The 10,870-nt window shown below is 45.2% G+C and overlaps 1 protein-coding gene across 2 annotated transcripts in view; it reads right to left on the bottom strand.

The window, feature by feature from the left end:
• The window catches only part of rngtt (RNA guanylyltransferase and 5'-phosphatase), a 440,634-nt gene that overhangs the window by 372,934 nt on the left and 56,830 nt on the right, over positions 1–10,870 (bottom strand). For both annotated transcript variants that reach the window (XM_085997644.1, XM_085997645.1), the window contains one exon: positions 4,198–4,286. In XM_085997644.1, the coding sequence (XP_085853770.1) occupies positions 4,198–4,286 (89 nt within the window). The remainder of the gene's footprint in view (positions 1–4,197; positions 4,287–10,870) is intronic.

Below are 10,870 nucleotides of genomic sequence, written 5' to 3'. Positions count from 1 at the left end.
TCAAAGAAGCATACTGCACACACCACACTCGCACTGAACCAACCCCATAGTTCTTGCTACACATGGGAGGCAAAAACAAAGCAGAGCATCTGGGACAGCAAAAGGCTTATACCATGCAAGAGTAGGAGGAGTCATGTGGGGATGCCATGGACATTACTGCATCAGAAATTTACAGCACAGAAGGAGGCCATTCGGCCCAACTTATCCGTGCCGGCCGACAAAGACCTATCCACCCTAATCCCACTTTCCAGCACTTGGTCCATATCCTTGTAGTTACGACACTTCACGTGCATATCCAAGTACGTTTTAAATGTGATGAGGATTTCTGCCTCTACCACCCTTTCAGGCAGTGAGTTCCAGACCCCCACCACCCTCTGGGTGAAAACATTTCTCCTCAACTCTCCTCTCAACCGCCAACCAATTACTTTAAATCTACGTTCCCTGGTTATTGACCCTTCTGCTAAGGGAAAGAGGTCCTTCCTATCCACTCTATCTAGGCCCCTCAATTGTATACACCTCAATTAGGTCTCCCCTCAGCCTCCTCTGTTCCAAAGAAAACAACCCCAGCCTATCCAATCTTTCCTCATAGCTAAAACTCCCCAGCCCAGGCAACATCCTCGTAAATCTCCTCTGCACCCTCTCTAGTGCAATCATATCTTTCCTGTAATGTGGTGACCAGAACTGCACAGAATATTCTAGCTGCGGCCTAACTAGTGTTTTATACAGTTCAAGCATAACCTCCCTGCTCTTGTATTCTATGCCTCGGCTAATAAAGGCAAGTATCCCTTATGCCTTCTTAACCACCTTATCTACCTGTCCGGCTGTCATATCACAAAACATTTTTAGTACACACCACTTTAGAAAAGTAATATTAGACCGGCTTCACTGTCTTTGGGACAGGGTAGGGAAAATAAAACAATCAATGCTCCCATTTTTGAATACTACCAATTATAAAGTGCAGATATGGATATCAGACCCAGACAAAATAGGGTTTGACCATGATGGCCTCATACTGCAGGAGGAGTCTTCAGGAGCCTTCAGGAGAGGTGGCTTAAGGGAGAAAAGTGCAATATGGGAGACAAAGAACTCTAGTGACTGATGGCACATTTCCAGTCTTCAACTATGGCTTCTGGTAATAAACAGTGAGTAACAATTATTTCTTTAAATCATTTTTCATACAGGCTATTAAAATTTGAGGGGGAGAATACCACAAAATAAAACATGTATCCAAAGGATCCAAGTCAGTAAATAAGATGAAATGAATACCTAACTCCATAAGCAGATCCCACTTCCCTTACGTAGCAGACTCACATTGCTCAGTATCTACTTATATAATAGCATAATCCAGAGGAAAGAACAATGCACCCCTCTTGACATACGAACTGGATAGCATGGCCTTCACACATGCCCTCAATTGTACTTCTCCAATCTTCCAGTAGGTGCACTATTCACACTTTAGTGAGAGACCAGATCAGAACAAAACATTAAACGGTTTTATTTCTCAGACCACAAGTGAACGTACACAGCAACAGTTATAATTGGACTCACTTCATTCAAATTCAGTACAATTTGATTTTGCAAAACCATGAACATGCTACCCTTCCCCACATCAGTAGGTCAGCTTACTTCTAACTACCCTCCTGCATCGTAACCTCAAGTCCGGACAAAAGCCTGCTCTAGCATCTTACTGCTGAAATACCTGACTGCCAGTGTAGGTTTCTGTTTCTACGCATTTTATTCCCGTGTTCACAACCAGAGGGAAGGGCCGATGCCAGATAACCCCCGTCATGTGCGAGGGATTTATTGATTACTGAGACAGGCTAACAAATTGCTTATTGCCTTTGGAGAAAATCTTCAATTCCTCTGCTCTCTGCTTTTTCTGGTGACAATACATCTTGCTTTAAAAACCCAACATTTAAATGCAATTCTTCTCCAGAGCCTTTCTATGGAAAAATGGTCAACAAATTCCAAAATGTGAAATCCAGAAAGCAAAACTATGTCCCTGTTCACCCCTATTTAATGAATGCACACCTGTAACATGCATATCGAACTATCCCAAATTTGGTTCAGTGTAACTTTAAGGTGATACCCCTTGTATAGAAATATAAATGTTTAAATGTTCAAATTACATGTAAACTACCACTTATTCATAGGTTCCTTTGTTTTAATGTAGGAGCTAAACCCAAGTCACAGTAAAGCAGCCAGAAGGCAAGGAGGAAAACACAAGTTTAAATATACAGTCAACCTGCAATGAACGGAGATCCACATATAAAAAAATGTGTTGAATGACAATAATGTATCCATTATACAAGTGGCTGGCTATACTACTTTCGCAGTTAGAAAGTTATCTGCAACGCTACATAGGGGCCATCTAGTGGTGAAATGCTAACTGAATTTAGTAACATTTCCTGGGCAGAGGAACCAATGCTAACTTATCACATCATAATGCAACTGCAAAGTAGTTACCCAAACTTCTAATAACTTAGTTACAAGGGATGGCGTCAACACAAGAGGGAAACGTTGGCCGGTCCACAGGCTTTTTGGAGAAGCGAGTTTTAGATTTCCACTATCCTTTGCGTGAAAAAGTGCTTCATGATTTCACTCTTAAATGGCCCGGCTCTAATTTTGCCCCCTTGTTCTGGATTCCCCACTAGAGGAAATAGTTTCTTTGTATCTATCCTGTTGATCGCCTTGATTAGATCACCCCATAAACTTGTAAATTTAAAAGAATACAAACTATCCTCATAATTTACTCCGTTAAACCCGGATATTATTGGGCCTCTACTTTCTGGAGTTTAGAAGAATGAGAGGAGATCTCATTGAAACATATAAGATTCTGAGAGGGATTGACAGGGTCGATCCGGAGAGGTTGCTTCCCCCAGCTGGAGAGTCTAGAACGAGGGGGCATAGTCTCAGGATAAGGGGTAGGCCTTTTAAGACAGAGATGAGGAGGAATTTCTTCACCCAGAGGGTTGTGATACTTTGGAATTCTCTACCCCAAAGCGCTGTGAATGCTGAGTCATTGAGTATATTCAAGGCTGAGATAGATAGATGTTTGGACTCCAGAGGAATTAAGGGATATGGGGATAGGGCAAGAAAGTGGAGTTGAGGTCGAAGATCAGCCATGATCTTATTGAATGGCGGAGCAGGCTTGTGAGGCCTGGCCTACTCCTGCTCCTAATTCTTATGTTATGATTCTGCTGAACTTGCACTGGACCCCTTCCAAAGCCAATACATTTTTCGAGGTTCAGTGCCTAAAACTAAATGCAGCAGTCCAGATGCCACGGTTCTGTACAACTGAAGCATCACTTTCTCACTTCTGAATTTTAACCCCCTTGAGATTAGCCTTTGATTACTTTATGTACCTGTGCACTAGCTTTTAGTCCTTTTGCTCCTCCACAGCTCCTAGTCTCTCACCATTAAGAAAATATTGCAATTTGTCTTCCTCAGATCCAAAGTGGATGATCTCACACTTCCCCACATTTGAACTCCATCTGCCATAGTTTTGCTCACTCACTTAGTCTTTCGATGTCCCTTTGCAACTTCCTGCTCCCATTCTTAGAACTTGCTGTACCTCCTAACTTAGTGTCATCTGTAAACTTGGATATACAATTCTCTATCCCTTCACCCAAGTCTATCAATATAATATAATATAAATATATATATTAAGAACTGGAGTTAACCTTGTGATGTAGGTCGCCATGTGACAAGTGGTGTTCCATAAATCCACTTATTTCCTCCCCTTGACTTATTTTTAGGTTCCCTTGTACTACTGGTATTTTGTCCTCTTCCTCCATTGTGAAAATGGTTACAAAGTACTCATTTAACAAACTATTTATCAGTATTGCTACTCTTTGTCCTTTCCCAATTTCTCTGTCCTTTTTAAAGATCCTATAGCCTGGCGTATTTAGCTCCCAATCATGCGCAGGTTGTAGCCAGGTCTCTATAATGGATACCTCATACCCTTTAAGCTGAATTTGTGCTTTGAACTGACGTGCATTCATGTACAGAACACTTATCTGGGTAACTGTCCCCACCCTGCCCATAGGTCCTGCTGGTCTTTTTCTCACACTTTTTGACTCAGTGTGGATTTTCCCCTCCAAATACAGCAAGAACAGAAAACAGTGAAAGGCAATATGGCAACAAGATTTTTGACAATGATACGGTACATTCAGATTTTGTTTCCTCAGTACATACCTATTAATTCCATGGGGTGCTGCAATATGAAATGCTCACACAACCGAATGAACATGTTTGTTACTTCTTCAGTGGGGCACTCAGCATGTCTAAACAAAAAATTAAAATCTAGTCACATACACACATAACGCTGCACTAGTCACATTGACAACTGCTCAAATCCAAGACAGCTTTTTGTTTTTAAAAAGTAAATGCTAACTAAATTCATGGGTTTCCAGAATCAGTATATTAAGTTTCAACTGACATAATATCTTAGTTGCACATTTATAAGAAACATTACATTTGCATTCAAAGGCTTTTCCGATCTACCAGTATTTAAGTATATTAGCTAGCACTGCATTGGAACAATCCATTTCTGAAAGTGCAAAAGTTTGAATTTAAAAGACAAAACAATGCACGATTACAAACAAAAGCTGCTTCGGCAAAGTAAGATTAGAAAGTACTGATCTATAGATATATAAACCTTAAAAACAAGCTCTTTTGGGTGCAGTAGTTTTCGTCCACATTATTAGTGCTGTAACTGAGAGGCTGCCATCTGGTGGCAGTCAGAGGATACTACACCATTACATGAATAAGCCATTGATAACTTGAACAACAATTTGTATTTATATAGCACTTTTAACATAGTAAAATGTCCCAAGGCGCTTCACAGGAGCATTATCAATTTGACACGGAGCTACATAAGGAGATATTAGGGCAGATAACCAAAAGCTTGATCAAAGAGGTAGGTTTTAAGGAGCATCTTAAAGGAGGAAAGAGAGATAAAGAGGCAGAGAGCTTTAGGGAAGGAATTCCAGAGCTTAGGGCTTCAGCAACTGAAGGCATGGCCACCAATGGTGGAGCGATTAATATTGGGGATGCGAAAATGCCAGAATTGGAGGAGCGCAAATATCTGAGGGTCGTAGGGCTGGAGGAGATTAAAGAGATTGGTTGGGGCGAGGCCATGGATGGATTTGAAAACAAGGATGAGAATTTTTTAATTGAGGCGTTGCTTAACCAGTAGCCAGTGAGCACAGGGGTGATGGATGAATGGGACTTGGTGCGAGTTAGGATACGGGCAGCCAGTGTCATTTACTATTTCATCAATAACTGCTAACAGATGCATAAACTAATTCTGCCAACTCCAAGGTTCATTTGGAATACTAAAGATTTCAGACTACACAAGGAGCCAAAATCCATGCTCACTCAGATCAATCCCTGCTGATAAGAAAATATTGCCACTATCTCCCTCAATAGCTCCCATCTCTTGGCGAGAAGGGGAATGTGAGCTGATAGACTGAAATCACAGAAGGTACTGTAATTGATTTTGCCATTTGAGGACTATCTCAGTCCCAATTGATAAAAGCTTCAATGATTTTCTGTATAAATTCTGCCCGATCATACACACTGAATAAGATATCAAGGAATACTCCAATATAAGGAACTAGAATGTCCTCATACTCAGGTATTCATCCAATCTTTAAGGAAAAAAATATTTCAAATGTAACAGGTGGGCCTCAGACCGGAGCCATTTCGAAGGCCTGTCACTGAAATCAGACATCTCAGCCTCCTAACAGCCACCCCCCAATTCATTGTTTCAGGGGGTGCACTTAAAAACAATTTAGCATTCAGCAAACAAGCTGAAATGTGGCAGACTGAGCAGTTCCACTGAAAGTAATTAGAAATTATGTGAAGCAGCCAGCAATTGGGAGGTCAGCCAATTTAGATAAATGGTTCACTCCCTAATTTAAATACTAGGTACAAGAAAAAGTTGTTTTGCTTAAATACTCATCATAAGCTTTACTTGAATAAATCCCTCATCACCTATCCTCCTCCATCCAGTTCCCTAATCTCTCCCTTCATATCTACTTCTGTCTTCATTTCATTTCCTGTTCACCCCCCTTCCCCCACCCCCCCCTTATTCATCACTCTCTCCCACCATCAGGAACAATGGAAATGTTTCCACTTGAAGCACGTTCTAATTCAGCAGAACAGCACAAGTACCTTCTAGAATCATAGAATCAGAACAGTACAGCACAGAAGGAGGCCATTCGGCCCATCGAGTCTGTGCCGGCTCTTCCGAAGAGCAATCCAGCACTCCCCTGCTCTTTCCCCATATCCCTGCAATTTTTTCTCCTTCAAGTCTTTATCCACTAATCTTCGAATGTGTTGTCATCCCCCAAATCCTTGCCCGTCTCTCCCAAAACTCCCTGTTCAAATCCTCAGTCTGCCTTCCACCCCACTCAGAGACTGCCCTGACGAAAATCACACACGACATCCTCTGCAGCTGTAGTGCATTATCTTTCCTCGTCATCCCCCCACCCCCACCCAACCCCGCAACTTAGTCAAGCTGAATTAGGCCATGAACAACCATACCATCTTGTCTGACCCACAGCGGAGCTTCAACATACATAGTGCGTGTGTGCACGTGTGTGTGGGTAGCTGATCTCCAATCGTCTTGGATCCCCTTGCCATTGGACCAAGACCTTGCTCTGTCAAGCCCGTGTGGTAGCTGGTGTGCAATGGCCACCCGACGTTAAAAGAATTCATTCACAGGCATCTTCCACCCTTTAAAATGAAGTTCGGGACCTGGAACGTCAGGACCTTCATGGACAACCCCAACAGCGACAGACAGGAACGCCGGACTGCTATCATTGCCCGGGAGCTCAGACGTTTCGACATAGACATCACCGCCTTAAGTGAGACTCGGCAGGCAGGGAAAGGCCGGCTCAAGGAGCAAGGCGGTGGCTACACCTTCTTCTGGAAAGGCAAGCCTGAAGAAGACGCCGCCTCCATGGGGTAGGCTTCGCCACAAAAAATGAGCTAGGTGAACGTCTCAGAGACTCCCCTTGTGGAATAAACAAACGCCTCATGACTCTACGGCTCACCCTCGCCTGGAACCGGTGCGCTACGGTCATCAGTGCGAACGCCCCAACACTGGAAGCCACAGACGAGACCAAAGAGGAATTCTACTCCAGCCTCGAACAATCCCTGTCCCGAGTCCCAACGGGCGACAAGCTGATCCTCCTTGGCGAATTTAACGCCAGAGTTGGCAAGGACACAGACCTCTGGGGAGGTGTGATCGGCAGAGTGGGTAGGGAAAGCCAGCTCCAACGGTACCCTCCTCCTGTCAATGCTTAGAACATGGCCTTGTCAAACCAACACCTTGTTCCGTCAGAGAGACAAGTACAAGGCTTCATGGCAATACCCTTGCTCCAAGCACTGGCATCTGCTGGACTACGTCATCGTCCGAGCGAGGGACCGCAAGGATGTCCGCATCACCCGCGCCATGACAGGAACGGACGACTGCTGGACAGACCACCGCCTAATCCGCTGTGTCATCTCCATCAACATAGCCCCAAAACAGCGGCAACAGAAGCAATACCGCAGGAAAATCAACGCTGGGGCACTCAAAAGACCCCGCTAAGAAAGCCCTATTCAGCCTGCGCCTCACAACCAACCTGACAACTCCCAGTGATTCAGAGACACAGAGTGTCCACAGCGCCTGGTCTGCACTCAAGGCCTCCATAATCAGCACCTGTGAAGAGACGCTCGGTCACTCGACCAGGAAACACCAAGACTGGTTCGACGAGAACGACCAGGAGATCCAGGAGCTAATAAGCCACAAGTGCAAGGCATTCCTGATCTGGAAACAGCAACACAACTCGAGAGCAAGAAATCAGCTCTACAGACGCCGGAAGCCGAGGTCCAACAGCAAACTCGCAGCCTAAAGAACGGATGGTGGGTGGAGAAAGCGCAGGAGATCCAGCAGCTAGCCGACAACCACGACGTGCGTGGATTCTTTAGCGCAGTCAAGACCACCTACAGCCCAAGCACCCAAGGCCCTACCCCACTGCGGGCCAAGAACGGAGAAGTACTCATCAAGGACAGAGGGGCAGTCAGTGCCTGCAGGAAGGAGCACTTCGAAGATCTCCTTAACCGAGACTCTGTCTTCGACGCAAGTGTCGTCAACTCTATGCCACAGCATGCTACCCGCCACCACCTCAGCACAACCCCAGCCCGGCATGAGGTTGAAAAGGTCATCCGACAACTGAAGAACAACAAGTCCTCAGGAACAAATGGAATCCCTGCCGAGGCACTAAAACATGGCCAATTTCTCTGATTTGGAAGGGGGAAGAGAATGCCAGGGGATCTCAGAGACGCCGTAATCGTGACCATCTTCAAGGAAGGTGACAAGTCTGATTTCTGTAATTACAGAAGAGTCTCCCTGCTGTCTGCCACAGGGAAAGGCATCGTAAGAATCCTCCTCAATCGCCTTCTCCCAGTGGCTGAAGAGCTCCTCCCAGAGTCGCAATGCGGAATCTGCCCATTAAGGAGCACAATTAACATGATCATCACCGCGCGTCAACTACAAGAGAAATGCAGGGAACAGCACCAACCGCTGTACATGGCCTTCTTTGACCCCATAAAAGCCTTCGACACAGTCAACCATGAGGGATTATGGAGTGTCCTCCTCATATTTGGCTGCCCTCAGAAGTTTGTCACCATCCTCCGCCTGCTTCACGATGACATGTAAGCCGTGACCCTGACCAACGGATCCACCACAGACCCAATTCACGTACGGACCGGGGCCAAGCAAGGCTTTGTCATCAATGCTCTTCTCGATCTTTCTGGCTGCAATGCTCCATCTCACCCTCAGTAAGCTCTCCACTGGAGTGGAGCTAATCTACAGAACAAACGGGAAACTGTTCAACCTCTGTCACCTCCAGTCCAGATCCAAGGTCGTCCCATCCTGTCATCGAATTACAGTATGCAGACGACGCTTGCATCTGTGCACACTCGGAGGCCGAACTCCAAACCATCATCAACACCTTCACCGAAGCGTACGAGAGCATGGGCCTTACACTAAACATCCGTAAGACAAAGGTCCTCTATCAACCAGCCCCCGCCACACAGTACTGCTCCCCGATTATCAAAATCCATGATGAGGCCTTGGAGAACTTTCCATACCTCGGGAGCCTACTGTCAACAAGGGCAGACGTTGATGACGAAGTCCAACACCATCTTCAGTGTGCCAGCGCAGCCTTCTGTCGCCTGAGGAAAAGTGTTTGAAGACCAAGACCTCAAACCCAGCACCAAATTCATGGACTACAGAGCAGTAGTAATACCCGCCCTCCTGTATGCCTCAGAGACATGGACCATGTACAGCAGGCACCTCAAAGCACTGGAGAGGTATCACCAACGCTGCCTCTGCAAGATCCTGCAAATTCATTGGCAGGATAGGCGCACCAATGTCGGTGTTCTCGCTCAGGCCAACATCCCCAGCATCGAACCTTTGACCACGCTCAATCAGCTCCGATAGACGGGCCACATCGTCCGCATGCCCGATATGAGACTCCCAAAAGAAGCGCTCTACTCGGAGCTCCGAGATGGCAAGAGAGCCCCAGGTGGGCAGAGGAAATGCTTCAATGACACCCTCAAAGCCTCCTTGAAAAAGTGTAACATCCCCACCGACACCTGGGAATCCCTGGCCCAAGACCGCACAAAGTGGAGGAGAAGCATCCAGGAAGGCGCCGAACACCTCGAGTCTCTTCGCCGGGAGCAAGCGGAAGTCAAGCGCAAACAGCAGAAGGAGCGCACATCAACCCAAGCACCCCACCCACCCATCCCTTCAACCACCGTCTGCCCCACCTGTGACAGAGACTGTAGGTCCCGCATTGGACTCATCAGTCACCCGAGAACTCAACTTTAGTGTGGAAGCAAGTCATCCTCGGTTCTGAGGGACTGCCTAAGAAGATAAAAATGGTGCCTAAGGCACCAAAAGTATTCTTCTTGGTTACTGGTGCAGGACCACTGTGCATAAACTGCTGCTGGTACAGACTTCTAAGTCACTGAGCCAGAAAATTAGAAATACTTATTTTCTTGCAACTGTCTGGATACTAATCAACTATTTTCTTTTCATAGGCCTCATTAAATTCATTTTCATTTTTCTCAGTTCACTCAACATTTGATTACTTGCAATTTATTTGACTTGTTTCCCCACTTTCTATCACTCAAAAAGCGATAATAGCACAACATTCACATTTCAGCTTTTGAAATGTTATACAGATTCTAGAGACAATGGGTCGTATATTCCGATCCCTACGGGTGTGTACGTGCTGTGTACACACCCGTAGGGACATTGGAAATGCCGGTATCAGACATGTCAAGCGCAAGCGCTGAAAACCGGTATTTCCGATCTGTCAAGAATGCTCGAGAGATCGGACGCCTGCCCTGGAGAAGGGCCTCTGCGAGCAGATAGTTCCGCTTTCTGGAGAACCTCCGCCCGCAGAAAACCCTTAGAAATCTTACGCCTCGTAAAAGCAGGCATAAGGCCCGCTTTTACCAGCATAAGATTTGCAAAATGTAAAACAAAAATTTTCCACTCATTTATCATTTAAAAATACTTTTAAAAAAGGTACATTTATTTTTAGCCCCGTAAAATACTTCAATAATTTCTCAAAAAATAAATTTGTTTAAAATATTTAATTTATTGTAATTTCAACTAATTTTAAAAATGTGATTTTTTTTTTTTTTTAATTATTTAATCTTTTAGTGTTTTTGGGGTGATCTCCATTTATATATTTGGCAGGTCTATCTGTCAAGTGTATGAAGGGAGATTCCCTTCTCCTATTGGCTCCCCATGGCCCACGTGATCCCACGGACGCTTGCAAATCGCATGCTCCTCTGGGGT

Source organism: Somniosus microcephalus, chromosome 9 (assembly GCF_052327205.1).
Source record: "Somniosus microcephalus isolate GS21.2 chromosome 9, FLI_Smic_1.0, whole genome shotgun sequence".
Taxonomy (NCBI): domain Eukaryota; kingdom Metazoa; phylum Chordata; class Chondrichthyes; order Squaliformes; family Somniosidae; genus Somniosus; species Somniosus microcephalus.
This window is presented reverse-complemented; position numbering and strand designations above follow the sequence as displayed.